Below are 15,588 nucleotides of genomic sequence, written 5' to 3'. Positions count from 1 at the left end.
AGAAGCTCAAACCTCGGTGACTGACGGGACACAAAGCAAGATTTCTTTGCATTAAACACGAATCTCAGAATCTGACACAATTGGAGAAACTTCTAAAACATGGGATTGGAGTAGAGGTTCTGAGGAAGCTCTTATCAGCCGGCTGTCTGGATACTCCACCATTGTGATACCCTGATCCTCAGGGCTGCCATGAAAAACCACTGCCAATAAAGAAAAAAACTGGAGATGCAATCTTTTGGATCTGGTTTGAATCACTGCACAACTATCCCCTGTGAGTAGACAGGGAACATTGAGGCTACAGTGTGACTAGATAGTCCTCTTTAATTAGAAGAGCCCCTGCAGACTGGATCGCTTTAATCCTGAATTTGACCCCTCTTTATTTATTTATTTATTTATTTTTTTGAATGTTGAGAGAAAAAAATGAGGGTCTATACAAAAAATATGACGTCAGCTGGTAGAGTTCTCTGGACACTGAGGTGCAGCCTCCTGTGATGACTGATGTCCCCAGTTGTCTGATGGTAGTTATTGACTACTGAGAGTAATACTTCTGAGGTCTTCCTCCCCACCTCATGTATGTGGAGCTCGGCGTCACATGACAGTAGGACTGGTAATAGGTAATCTTCTCCTGGAAGAGAAAGCGTCTTCTTGCTTAGCCAGAGACTTCTGCTGCCTCCTAAAGACTCCGCTATGGACTGTGGAGCTTCACTCCCTGACCTTCACTTCAGCTTTCCAGGATCATGGACATGGATGCTGGCTGGAACAGGCTTCAGAAGTTGTTCTTTAAAACACCATTTCCATCCTATTACCTGACTCATAAGGCTCTTCTAGCCGTACTGGCGAGGGTAAATGACTTACAGGAGAGCCTCGCCGTATCCAGGTGAGTATCAAAGATCATCTGTAGCACTTGATGAGATGCAATCTTTTCAGTATTCATCTAATACACCAGAACAATTCGCTCAGCCCGAGCCACTTGGGGCAGAGGGCAGGGAGACTTTACACAGCAGCAGAGGAGGTAGATGACTTCTTCAGTACAGAGACTGCTTTATGGACTAGGGAACGCCGATTCTTCAGCGGGAACATCGCTTTGTGAGGTGCCTTAGTAACAGGAGGATCCTTAATTATAAGAGATTTGACTTTTCAATGTACATCTTTGAATGTAGGCTCAGGTTATATTTATAATCCACTCCTCTAGGATGGGGTGTCCCTACTAGGATTGTTTAACGTCCTCATAAAGACTGAACTTTATCCTTGTGTAACATAATATTCATCATTATCAGATTCCCCAGAACAAGACCCCTCTTCAGAGCTCTATGGTGACTTCAGAGGCCGCTGCCCCTTGCACCATGATATAGATCCACTATAAATGTCCTCTGTTAGATGTGGGAATCAGGAGAAATAAGCTGTTAGTTTGCATTATCAGGAGGTGCAGAGACTATGCTTAGCTTAGAGAAGGTTTCTTGCTGAGCTCCTGTGAGGCGACATCTGCTATAAAACAGAACAAAACAAGGGTTAATCACCCGTTCTGACCAGGCATTTCTAGCACTAATGCTAGCAGAGAGTGCACATAATATCGCCATTACGTATCCACACAGGAAACTGTGTGACCGGAGGTGCATGATAACAGCACCCTGCTATACATCCGACCCAGGAGCGGAGGTACTGTGAGACAGGGGGTGCATGATAACAGCACCCTGCTATACATCCGACACAGGAGCGGAGGTACTGTGAGACAGGGGGTGCATGATAACAGCACCCTGCTATACATCCAACACAGGAGCGGAGGTACTGTGAGACAGGGGGTGCATGATAACAGCACCCTGCTATACATCCGACACAGGAGCGGAGGTACTGTGAGACAGAAGTGCCTATATATAGCATTTATACATCTAATAACAGCAGATGCACTAACCCATAGTGTATAATAACATCCAACATAGGGGCTGCGGCACTATGTGCATATATCATATATCTTACACATCTAATAGCAGCTGATGCACTATGACACAGGGAGTGCACAATAATAACACCATGCTATACATGTAATATGGGGGATGAGACCCTATGTAACAGAAGTGCATTACATCATAGATTTTTATGCATCATATAAATCCAATACAGGAGCTGAGGCCTTATCAAAGGAAGCCAGCCAGTCTCCCATTCCGGCACCTGCCAGGCCTGGAGCTGCTTAGCAGCAGTGATCTGACGAGAGAAAGTACATACAGGTTAGAATGGCTGTGGAGTGTAACATTACATAACATCCTGTACATGTAATATAGTAGCTAGGGGTAACCAGCGAGTGCATAACATAGCATCCTATATGTATAATATAGCAGCTAGCATAGCATTCTATATGAGTAATATAGTAGCCTGAGGCATGATGTAACAGCGAGTTGTACATATAACCTTATACATTTGATACACGCGCTGCAGCACTATAAAGCAGTGAGTGCCTATAACATTGCATTAGGACACAGCCCTCCTATATATATCCTGCAGAGGTATACAAACCCATATAGGAGCTGCAGCACTGTGTAGCAGGGAGTGCAGGGCCTGGACAGCAGTAATCAGCGCAGTGTGAATACACACCAGGGAGCATGAGCATAACAGGAGCCATTTCTTACCTCAGTAAGCAGAGGGCCGCGTTGCTGGCAGAGAGCAATCTGCATATTGTGGCGCCGGAACTTCAAACTCCAGACGCCGATTGCGTCACCTCCGGTCCTCAGCCAAAACTCCCTGGCGCCAGAAAGGGAACACCACATCCGGTGCTGTAATCATGGCATCACACAGGCCCGGCCTGCCCTCACCTGAAGTGTCACATCCGGACTCCTCGGGCTGAGGCACTTCCGGTCCGGCTCCCGCCATGGAGGTAGGCGGGGCTTGCAGTAGTGTGACGTAGGCGGCCTTCATCTCCTCTGGAGGCCATTACAGCCTCGCGGGTATAAAAACCCTGGGAGGGCAGGCGTGTACCGAGGCTCAACACTGCCCATGTTTAGGCTGCTGAAACAGTGGCCGTCTCAGTACACCATCGCGTCTGAGCAACATGGGACACCCCACTGTGTGCAGCGCGGACACAAGAACAGCAGCAGCATAGGTCCTGTCTGTATCTTTGACCTAGAGAAAGAAAAAATACACTGTCTCCTAGTTCCTCCTCCCTCTTATAGGGCTCCTTAACTAGTTAATTGAATACATGTGTACTGCTTGGTAACCTGTCTCTATCTGATTGGTTCTAGAGGACTAAAACCCATTTGTGTGTGCTGCCCCTGAGACGATCAGGAAATAACTACTATAATACTGCCCCCTATGTACAAGAATATAACTACTATAATACTGCTCCCTATGTACAAGAATATAACTACTATAATACTGCCCCCCATGTACAGGAATATAACTACTATAATACTGCCTCCTATGTACAAGAATATAACTACTATAATACTGCCCCCTATGTACAAGAATATAACTACTATAATACTGCCCCCTATGTACAAGAATATAACTACTATAATACTGCCCCCTATGTACAGGAATATAACTACTATAATACTGCCCCCTATGTACAAGAATATAACTACTATAATACTCCCCCCTATGTACAAGAATATAACTACTGTAATACTGCCCCCTATGTACAGGAATATAACTACTATAATACTGCCCCCTATGTACAGGAATATAACTACTATAATACTGCCCCCTATGTACAGGAATATAACTACTATAATACTGCCCCCTATGTACAAGAATATAACTACTATAATACTGCCCCCCATGTACAGGAATATAACTACTATAATACTGCCCCCCATGTACAGGAATATAACTACTATAATACTGCCCCTATGTACAGGGATAAAACTACTATAATACTGCCCCCTATGTACAGGAATATAATACTATAATACTGCCCCCTATGTACAAGAATATAACTACTATAATACTGCCCCTATGTACAGGAATATAACTACTATAATACTGCCCCCTATGTACAGGAATATAACTACTATAATACTGCCCCTATGTACAAGAATATAACTACTATAATACTGCCCCCTATGTACAAGAATATAACTACTATAATACTGCCCCCTATGTATAAGAATATAACTACTATAATACTGCCCCTATGTACAAGAATATAACTACTATAATACTGCCCCCTATGTACAGGAATATAACTACTATAATACTGCCTCCTATGTACAGGAATATAACTTCTATAATACTGCCCCCTATGTACTAGAATATAACTACTATAATACTGCCCCCTATGTACAAGAATATAACTACTATAATACTGCCCCCTGTGTACAAGAATATAACTACTATAATACTGCCCCCTATGTACAGAATATAACTACTATAATACTGCCCCCTATGTACAAGAATATAACTACTATAATACTACCCCTATGTACAGGAATATAACTACTATAATACTGCCCCCTATGTACAGGAATATAACTACTATAATACTGCCCCCTATGTACAGAATATAACTACTATAATACTGCCCCCTATGTACAAGAATATAACTACTATAATACTACCCCTATGTACAGGAATATAACTACTATAATACTGCCCCCTATGTACAGGAATATAACTACTATAATACTGCCCCCTATGTACAAGAATATAACTACTATAATACTGCCCCCTGTGTACAAGAATATAACTACTATAATACTGCCCCCTATGTACAGAATATAACTACTATAATACTGCCCCCTATGTACAAGAATATAACTACTATAATACTACCCCTATGTACAGGAATATAACTACTATAATACTGCCCCCTATGTACAGGAATATAACTACTATAATACTGCCCCCTATGTACAAGAATATAACTACTATAATACCGCCCCCTATGTACAAGAATATAACTGCTATAATACTGCCCCCTATGTACAAGAATATAACTACTATAATACTGCCCCCTATGTACAGGAATATAACTACTATAATACTGCCCCCTATGTACAGGAATATAACTACTATAATACTACCCCTATATACAGGAATATAACTACTATAATACTGCCCCCTATGTACAGGAATATAACTACTATAATACTGCCCCCTATGTACAAGGATATAACTACTATAATACTGCCCCTATGTACAGGAATATAACTACTATAATACTGCCCCCTATGTACAAGAATATAACTACTATAATACTGCCCCCTATGTACAAGAATATAACTACTATAATACTGCCCCCTATGTACAGGAATATAACTACTATAATACTGCCCCCTATGTACAAGAATATAACTACTATAATACTGCCCCCTATGTACAGGAATATAACTACTATAATACTGCCTCCTATGTACAAGAATATAACTACTATAATACTGCCCCCTATGTACAGGAATATAACTACTATAATACTGCCTCCTATGTACAAGAATATAACTACTATAATACTGCCCCCTATGTACAGGAATATAACTACTATAATACTGGCCCCTATGTTAAACAATATAACTACTTTAATGCTTCCATTTAAATATATAATTGTATTGTACAGTATATTTGTACATTATAAATAATATGTGATTTTTTTAAAATACTAATTTCCTTACAATTAACATGACAGACTTTCACGTGTGTCTCGCTGTGTGTTGGCTATAGTTCGGTGTGACACTGTGACTCCATCTGCTTAGATATTTAAACTGGATTGTTGTAGAATCTGCTGCTTTGTTGTTTTCTTTCAGATTCGGTTGAAAAGTAAATCAGAATTCCATAAATACGTTCTATGAATTTAGTGGTTTGTTAAAAAAAAAATACATTTTTTTATAATTTACATAATAAAATAATGTAATTTTTAAACTTTTATATACACGTACATTGATAAAAAATCTTTTTAACATTTTAAAATGTTAAATAAAAAATGATATATAAAAATTAAAAATAAAATGCAGTCCTGAATTTATTTATTTCAGGTTACTTTATTTTCAATGATTTAATATGACAAAAAAAAAAAATCGAAAATAAAAATAAATAAATCATATATGTGATGTACGGTATAATTTATAATAGTTTAAATTATTATTATAGCATTTTTTTACATTGACTGCTTAGAATATTAAATGTAAACTAATTGTGCTTCTTCCTTGTAATAGCTGCATTAATGAAGTTATTTTTTTAGGTCAAAATTCTATTCTATTGGTATCTAGTTATACTACAAATTTGTTCCTTCTTAAATTAACTGTAATCAGCAAAAAGTCACAAAAAAAGTCAACTTTTGGAGACTATTTGCAACTTTTGTTCTAAAAACTAGCAAATTCCCTAAAGACCAGACACCACTAGAGACCAAAAACCACTAAGATACATCTGACCGACATAAAAAACCAAGAAAAATCCCCAGAAAACAGATGGACAAATCCAGACTTATGATACACGTGCCTCAAAGACTGGAAGATACAAACATAGAAGAGTAGTAGAGAAATATGGGTCAGAACCAAGAGTACAATGTAATACAGAATCAATAGGCAATACGGGTGGTCAGAAAACAGACAAAGGGACAAGAAACCCAAAATAAACAAATAAAGATAGGCCAGCAAGCTTCAAAGTGGACTAGCAAGCAAGGAGGAAAGAGTAGGCAAACCCTGTAATAGATGTTAGACTCCCGATCCTGAAGATTGTGATTGGCACAGATCCCTGAGATCCAGAGGGGGCAAATTTGTGTTGAGGAAGAGTCTGTCTCAGTTTACTTAACTGTTTGCAACCCAGGACAAAATCAACAGAAAACAAACAGGTCTGGTGGAAATCAACTAAGACAGTCAGGAAAGGAATAAAGCTGTGTTCAGACTAGTAAGCATAGAATGTAACAACATCCCACTCAGCAGTGCATCCTCAGCATTACTGCACAGATGACTCAATGATAATATAAGAACATGGTAAAGTTCCCCTTTTGTAGCTTCAACGTATCTAATGAAAGTCAACTTGCGGCTCATTTGTACAGTTTTTAAAGTTTTCTTACAGATTCTTCATCATGGGGGTCTCAGGAATCTACTGCTGGAGCCGCTTAGTGATGGTAGGTTTCCTATAAATGACATTAATTCATAAAATCTAAGTAAAAATGTAGCACAAATCTTCTTCCGACCTGAATGGTCACTTGGTGGAGTATGAGAGACGACCTCATTTTTGGTGTAACATTTATTATTATTGCTTTAAGGTTTTCTATTATGTGATATTACATATATATTATGTCATATCTTTTTGATGGGTTGTATTTTTCACGTACAGAAATGAGACCATTAAAAAACAATTGTTCCTCCAAACACCTGGTGCCACCTCCTTTAACCTAGAGTCAGCAAAAATGATCGACATCAAACTTGCAATTACTTGTAAGACATAATTATGAGGTCGGAATTATAATGATGAATATTAAATATAGGGTAGTGACAATAACATGTTACAATTATGAAATATGTGGAGAAACCCGTGACGTCAATTCCTAGAGGATGGAAATCATCTCTCCCCGTTGACCATTGACTCTATAAATCCCTTCATATCAGGACCATGGACAACACACACATAATGCCAGAAGACTCCACACTGCGCTCCCGAGAATCTGCCGATCATCAAAGGCAAGTGCTCAAAATAGTTGTGTCTAAATTATAACGATAGACTTTTGCCCCATATATGAATATTTTTACTATTTTACTTTTGTAAAATGTATTAATTATGATTATTTTCATCACTTTTTGGTATACGGTATCATCTTAATATATTTTAAGTCTAAATCCGGGGACAGTTTGAGCAAGATGTAAACTTCTTTTTTTATAATATATTTTTGATTAAAAAAAAAAAAAACAACCCATATATAGAAGACACCAGACTATATGACTATAGCATCTTGTGGTGGGTTTGAAGGCAATAATAGACCTCGACGGTCTATCAGATAACAATCACATTTATCGAGGAATTTGTTTAGCCAATCTCTTGCCGTTTGGGTCCATGTCCCATGTTATTGTTCACGAGTAACCTATTATTCATGATATATTCTGTAAGTGAACACATGACAACATAGGCTATGATGTAAATATAAGCGGATTAGCAAAAGGTCTTTGTAAATTAATGATGGCCATCGAAAGAACCTCCTCTTGTAGAACTCAACCATGGACAACGAGATCACCAATGTAGAATAACGATGGATCACTTTGTCTTGCCAGGTACAAAATGCATCTGTATCTTCTTCTCTGTGTTATGACTTTGCCGTTCTGTTGTGTTGGGACATCTGTCTCCAGTTGTTCACTCACTATTCACGCTATGAAAAATTATACTGAGAAAGGAGACATTTCATTTGGAATTATCAACCCTATGAGCGCAACATTCAATCCGGCAGCCTTCAAACAAACCATATTCTCTAAGCAGCCTCCTCCACGTCCATGTGACGCGTGAGTATTGTTATTTTTCTGCTTTCAAGAAGGACCATGACATACATCTGAAAGGGAGGTCTCCTAGCGAAGATCATATTGGGCTCCCATTCTAGTGCTTGGTTTTTCGTGAATGCTTGGTGTTTTTGAACCCTCGTTGCAACTCCCGTAACCCTTAGACCCATTCCCTTGACTATTTGTTTAGCCCTCTTGTTGCTTTGGTCTGAGGGTGGCCGACTCTTGAGTATGGATGTGACTGACTTTAGGGTTCTAGGGTCTTGGGGTAACTGCTCCCTCTCCTCAGCTATACATGATACATGGTAGAGTTTGAGATACTCATCCAAGAGGGTACATTGAACCAAAATATGGATTTTGTCAAAGTTAAAAATCAAGATTGTTTTACGCCCCCTTTGTTTATAATATGGTCCTCAATAGGATGAGTTATTTCATGTGAAGAGTTTAGGGCATAATGTAGACACATCTCCTACGTAGTAAAACATGATGATTTCTAATCATACGGAACTTGTATATTTCAGGTTCATCCCAGATATTTACAAGTCCATCCTGGCTTTAGTTTTTGCTGTCAAAGAAGTTAATGAAAATTCAGATCTTCTACCCAACATCACACTGGGCTTCCAAATGTTTGATTCTTGCTATTCTGAATCGGCTTCCCTTCAGGCAATTTTTCAGACCATTACATGCAATGGAAACCACACCCCAAATTACAACTGTGGACCCCAACCAATTATACCAGTAATTGTTGGAGATACTTCAAGCTCATCAGAGTCAATAGCAAGGGTGCTTGGTCTTTGGAAGTTTCCTCAAGTAGGTGGGCACATCATATGTGATATTGCAGTATCAAGACTCATCTTACGAGCCAGTATCTTGACTGAGGTCCAACCAGTTTAGTAGTAAGGGTACTTATTGTAAGTAGCTGTTGGGGTTGGAGCTACAAAGACCATCTCCCATCCTCTGGACCATGTGGCATGTCCAGGCATTACGTAGACAGTCTAATTGGGGGTAAATGGATAGAGAATAAAGAGGCTCTACATAAGCCTCCTCTAGCAGAGAGGTTTTCTATGTCTTTGTGTGTCCATGTGTCTATAAGTAGCATGCAACAATTCATGTTTTTTATTCTTCAAACATTCTCAGGTCAGTTATTTAGCCACGCTTCCATCCTTGAGCAACAAAATCAACTTTCCATCATTTTTAAGGACTACTGTAAGTATCATGAGCCAGCCCAAAGCCTTGATTGGTCTATGTAAGAAGTTTGGTTGGACCTGGATAGGGGTTATTACCTCGTCAGCTGATTACTTTGTACAAGGAGCTGTGGAAATCCGTAGAGAAGCCGCCAAGAATGGAATCTGCATAGAATTTTTTGAAACCGTCACGTATGGTCTCACCAACAACATCCCAAAGAAAGTACAGATTGTTGGTCAATCAATGGCCCGAGTGGTCATTCTTAACTGTAATAATGCTGAAATTTATCATATATTGCAAGAGGTCCTTTATCAAAACATAAGTGGGAAATTTTGGATTGGCACAGAAGTTTGGTATACCTCGCCCTATGTTCAGAAGTATTTTTGGAACATGCTTAATGGCACCATTGGCATTGGAAGGAGCAGAAAAATTCCTCCGAATTTTTCAAATTTCTTACAGACTTTCCATCCAAGTAAATACCCAGGAATTCCATTTGTCAGAGAGTTTTGGGAGGTCCTATTTAACTGCACATGGCCAAAAACGGATATGTATATCTCCTCACCAATAAATCTAGGTCGAGGCAACCAGACCTGCACAGGTTCGGAGAAGGTGGTAACCAATGACACGGCAGAATTTAATGATCCAACATCACAATTCATGTACATGGCCCATAATGCAGTTTATGTCATTGCACATGCTCTCCACAAGTTAATGCGCTGCAGCTCTGGTGGAGGACCCTTCAATGGAAAATCTTGTTCCAATGAACAGGGTATAAAGCCTTGGCAGGTAAGTTTTTCCTTCTTACTATTTTTAACATCACAGTGCTTAAAGGGGGTTTCAGGGTTGACTTACATGGCCTATACTCTGAAGTGATCATCAGTAGCTGATCACGGTTGGCCAACAACTGGCCTCCATTGGGAATAAAGCTAGAAACTGCACCAAAGTGCCTAGAACTTCCGGTTACAGATTTCGGGCACTAGATCTATACATTTTATCTGTATATAAATTAATCCAAAAATTGTGACCCACTCCAAACACCATTCAGGGGTTTGAGGGACCCCTCCAAATGATATTGAGATGAGATTTACTCTGGAACTATGACCTTACATGCCTCAGTAATGGCAACCATGATTTCTTGTTTTCAGCTACTTTACTACTTGAAAGGGGTAAACTTTGTGAATACGGCTGGAGAAAATGTGTCATTCAATGCCAACGGAGATGTTTACGGAGAATTTGACATTTTGAATTGGTATCATAAGGACAATAGGCACCACTTTTTAAAAGTTGGGAGCTTTAATGATTATGTTGATCAAAAGCTGACTATTAATGACAGCGCCATCATCTGGGCTGGAGGACAGGTAATTGACATTTCACCGAACATTTCACATAAAAAGTTAAAAGAATTTATGAAAAAAAATCTCAGTGATGCAATGATATTCCTTTCTAGCTTCCAACATCCATTTGCAGTGAGGCTTGTCCACCAGGACACTGGAAAAGACCCCGAAGAGGTCAACCTGTCTGTTGCTTTGACTGTGTTCTATGCCCTGAGTCAATGATTTCAACGGAAACAAGTAAGTCTGTTTATGATATGATTGATATCATAGTAAAAATACTGGGTCCTCTAGACCAAGGGGTGTCTCATTTGTCTCCACAAAAGCTAAAACGCCAGGGGATATTCTCTCCCCCAATACATTCTCCAATACTTTGTATAAAAACAAAATTACATGGCTTCAAACCACTGGTAGTTTCTGCTGTGGTGGGTCACGCTGCAACATCTGTAGATATATTAGTAAAACCACATGGTTTTCCTCATTCAGCCCAAACAGTACCTACAATATAAAAACTTACATGAATTGTGAGTCAACTCACCTAGTCTACCTCATACAATGCACGAAATGTTCACTACAATATATAGGTTGCACAATGAGGAAGCTCAAAGACCGTATTAGTGAACATATTACAGCAGCGAACCCCAAAACCATCTCCAGCACTCGGAACTCATCAGGTGTCTCTAGACACTTCAAAGAAGTCCATGCTGGTAACACTAGCAGTATGCAAGTTATTGCCATAGAACAAGTCTCGCGTCCTTCCAGAGGAGGAGATTGGAAGAAAATGCTTCTTTCCAAAGAAGCATATTGGATCCTAAACCTAGACACCCGTTATCCAAAGGGTTTAAATCACAGACAAGACTTATTGTATTTCTATTAATATATATTGTTCTGTCATTTATTTTCCCTGATAGCCGCTCTTCACGTTAAATCTCTCCCCCCACCTTCGTGGAGGCGTGGAATTCCCATGCCGGAAATCCACTCACGCACACATGAGCTAATACTATTTAACTTAGGTGAGGGCTCAAAGCAAACTAGGTATGACTAAGGACTGAGATCCCCCCAGAAAAGTCCGAAACGCGTTACCTTTGCTACCTTTTTTCGTGTTACACTGTCTGCCGCTGTGTCCATGCTTCTTTATGCTACTAAGCATCTTTTTAATATATTTTTTCAATAAACGCTTCTACATGATTTTATACAGTCGCTTACCCTTGGACTTATTCACATGAGTGCCGGCTTCCCAATCTTTTTTCCTCCTTCTGCCTTTCAGAAGTTTTTTCTAGTTGCTCTTAACTCTAACAGATAAGGTTCTAGAATGTTGGACTACACTTTGAACAAACCCATTACTTTATTACTTAAATATTCTTGGATATTCTTCATTATGTTTCAGATTCTCTTCGCTGTGTTATGTGTCCAGAAGATTCTTGGCCAAACCACAAAAGAACCAAATGTATTCCAAAAGTGGTTGAGTTCCTCTCTTACGAGGAACCTTTGGGACTGATTTTGTCATTGTTATCTGTAATTTTCTCCATTATCACGATGATGGTACTTCTTGTATTTATCAAGTTTCGGAATACCACACTGGTGAAAGCCAACAACCGTAACCTCAGCTATGTCCTCCTCCTGTCCATAGCCTTTTGCTTCCTCTGCTCCTTGGTCTTCATCGGTTGTCCTGTCAAACTGACCTGCTCACTTAGACAATCTCTTTTTGGGATCACATTCTCTCTATGTATTTCATGTATTCTAGCCAAAACTATCATAGTAGTCATCGCTTTTAAAGCCACCAGACCAGGTAGTAACCTGAGGGTATGGATCGGGTCTAAGACAGCCATCCTTGTTGTGTCTACTTCCACCTTTGCCCAAGTGATTATTATTCTGGTATGGCAGCTACAATTTCCTCCATATCTAGAACGTAATTATGAAGTCCTTCAAGGTGTTATCCTCTTGGAATGTAATGAGGGATCGGTTGTCATGTTTTACTGCACCATAGGATACATGGCTTTCTTGGCTACAATAAGTTTTGTGGTTGCCTTCTTGGCCAGGAACTTACCGGACAGCTTCAACGAGGCCAAGTACATCACTTTCAGTATGTTGACCTTTCTCAGTGTCTGGTCATCCTTCATTCCTGCCTATCTAAGTACTAAGGGCAAATACATTGTAGCTGTTGAGATTTTTGCTATATTAACATCTAGTTTTGGACTTCTGTGTTGTATATTTGGCCCAAAATGTTATATAATACTCTTGCGGCCATCAATGAACACTAGACAGTATTTAAATTCGAAGACCTAAAACTTTATTCCAAGAAGTCTTCAAAGGAACATTGTTCAAGCTTTTATAGTTAATGGATGATAGGATTATGTAACTCTAGTAACTAAACTCTGGGGGAAAGATGGCCCTCATTGTTGGGATCACCAGTTATCAGCTTGCTTGTAGGGAGCAGAACATGATTTACATCAACAGTTCATGTTGTGAAAGAATATGGTAAATCCTTCAGATTTTGAACGCTCTGTAGATTTTACTACCTCTGTAGAACTGATGGCGACCCCATAGGATGGGATCCCCTCTGTTGCCTTGTAAGGTGTAAGCATAGCCCTACCCCAGCACTAACACTCAGGATTGGAAAAAAGTTGAAAAACCCTCCCCCACCAAAACACAAAAATTGCCCGCCCCTTACGACTGTAAAATCAGTCGCATTGGGGCACATTTACTTACCTGGTCCAGTCACGATCCCGTGGTGCGTTGTCCGACGAGGATTCGGGTCCGGCGCGATTCATGTAGTTCGTACACTCAAGTTCCTGCATCCATCGCTTCCCCGACGAGGTCCGCCGGAGTTCACCTTCTTCTTCCCGATGCTTGTAAGTGCGTGTCTTGCGACACAATTCTAAATATTAAATCCCCCACGTTGTCCGAATCCGTCAGGTTGTCCGACAACCCACCCCCCAATTTCTGTCGTGTGCAAGCTGGCGCCGATGGGCCAAAATTCGATCACGTGCACCAAAATCCTGGCGCAATTCGCAAAACGGAAATCATCGGGAAACCAGACGAAAATGCGTCCGACGGACCCTTAAATGATCCCCATTTTGTTCTTCCAGACCCAATTCAACCAAGGGTAAAAAACTATAATAGTGTTTATCCCAAACAACATAAAACTTTTTTAAAAATATAGGAAAAACTATTGCCAAATTGACATTTTTTAAAATCATCAATCGCACAAAAATGTTATTAAACAGAAATAAAAAATTATATTTATTATTATTCATTCAAAAATGAAGCCCTCACATGGCCACATTGAGGAAAAAAAATTGTTTGGAAGTTGATGATGGAAAAGGGTTTTTTTTCCCATAAAGGATTTCATTATGTAAATGAAGGGCATTTAAAAATATATACATATATAAATTTGGTATTACTGTATGCATATTGACACAGAAAAAAAAAAGTTTTATGTTATTTAGGTTCCACAATAAATGCGGAAATGTTTTAATTAGAAAAAGAGATTTGTGTTCTTTTTTAAATATACTGCAGAGAAAGGCTTAATCACTAGGCCGTATAAAACCAAAAATATTGCCTTTGAAACTTAATTTCCCCCTGAAAAAACAAGACAACATACAGCTATGGTGAAGGAAAAATCAAAACAATATAGGTTGGAAAAACTATTAACAAAAAAAACTAAAAAAATACAGTTGGTACAGAAAGTATTCAGATTTGTTTAAGTTTTTCACTCTTTGTTTCATTGCAACCAATTGGTAAGATTAAAAAAAAACTCTTTTTTAATGTTTATTAATGTGCACTCTGCCCAAAAATGAAAAACTGAAAAATCACATGGTCATAAGTATTCAGACCCTATTTAACTCACATGCTGTCCATTTCCTTCCTAACCTCCTTGAGATGGTTCTACCCCTTCATTGGAGGCAAGCTGTGTTTAATTAAACTGATTGGACTTGGTTAGAAAAGACCTTACAGCTCACAGTGTATGTCAGAGCACATGAGAATCATAAGGTCTGAAAAACTTCCCGAGGAGTTCAGAGACAGAAATGTGGCAAAGCACAGACCTGGACAAAGTTACAAAAGAATTTCTGCAGCACTCAAGGTTTCTAAGAGCACAGTGGCCTCCATATTCCTTAAATGGAAGAAGTGTATGTAGTTTTTTAAAACTTTTTATAAAATCAGTGTCAAAATGTCGGAGATTTAGATGTTTTTTATTTCAAATTAAAATTGATTCCAGAAGTGCGCAAACTTAGCATGTTAACTGTTACGCTACTGTTAGGGAACATACAAAAGCCTGTCCCTACTTGCTAGTCTACCATACCCTAAACAGTACGTGACAACTGTCCGATAAAAGCAAACCCAAGAAGAATGGTCATGCAAATGTAGAATCAAGAGCCAAACAGATTGTCAGAGGACAAGCAAGGGTCAAAAGAACAAAGAATACAGGAGTCCAAAAAATTCTAGCCACTACAAAGTAGACAATCCTCTTATGAGGATGATTGACATCCAGACAAACCAGACTAGCAGGTGGAGCTAGATTAACCGTCTGTTGAGACTGCTGGACCACGATGGTGGTAAGATCACCCATTTCTGGAAGCAGAACCTTGGCGGGATCCATGGTCGGATCTTACTGTCAGGCTCCAGGGGTAGTGGACCCACTGAAGTAAGCCAACACCTTG

At 39.4% G+C, this 15,588-nt stretch overlaps 1 protein-coding gene across 1 annotated transcript; it reads left to right on the top strand.

The window, feature by feature from the left end:
• The first annotated feature begins 8,206 nt into the window (after window positions 1-8,206).
• Window positions 8,207-14,426, top strand: LOC140076483 (extracellular calcium-sensing receptor-like). The gene is made up of 6 exons (XM_072123009.1): window positions 8,207-8,417; window positions 8,933-9,225; window positions 9,508-10,382; window positions 10,742-10,954; window positions 11,044-11,167; window positions 12,315-14,426. Exons 1-6 carry the CDS (start codon window positions 8,227-8,229, stop codon window positions 13,211-13,213), a joined length of 2,595 nt encoding a protein of 864 aa, XP_071979110.1. The 5' UTR covers window positions 8,207-8,226; the 3' UTR covers window positions 13,214-14,426.
• The last annotated feature ends 1,162 nt before the right edge of the window (window positions 14,427-15,588 follow it).

Source organism: Engystomops pustulosus, chromosome 9 (assembly GCF_040894005.1).
Source record: "Engystomops pustulosus chromosome 9, aEngPut4.maternal, whole genome shotgun sequence".
Lineage (NCBI taxonomy): Eukaryota > Metazoa > Chordata > Amphibia > Anura > Leptodactylidae > Engystomops > Engystomops pustulosus.
Note: the sequence above shows the minus strand (reverse complement) of the source record. Positions and strands in the feature narration are given on the sequence as shown.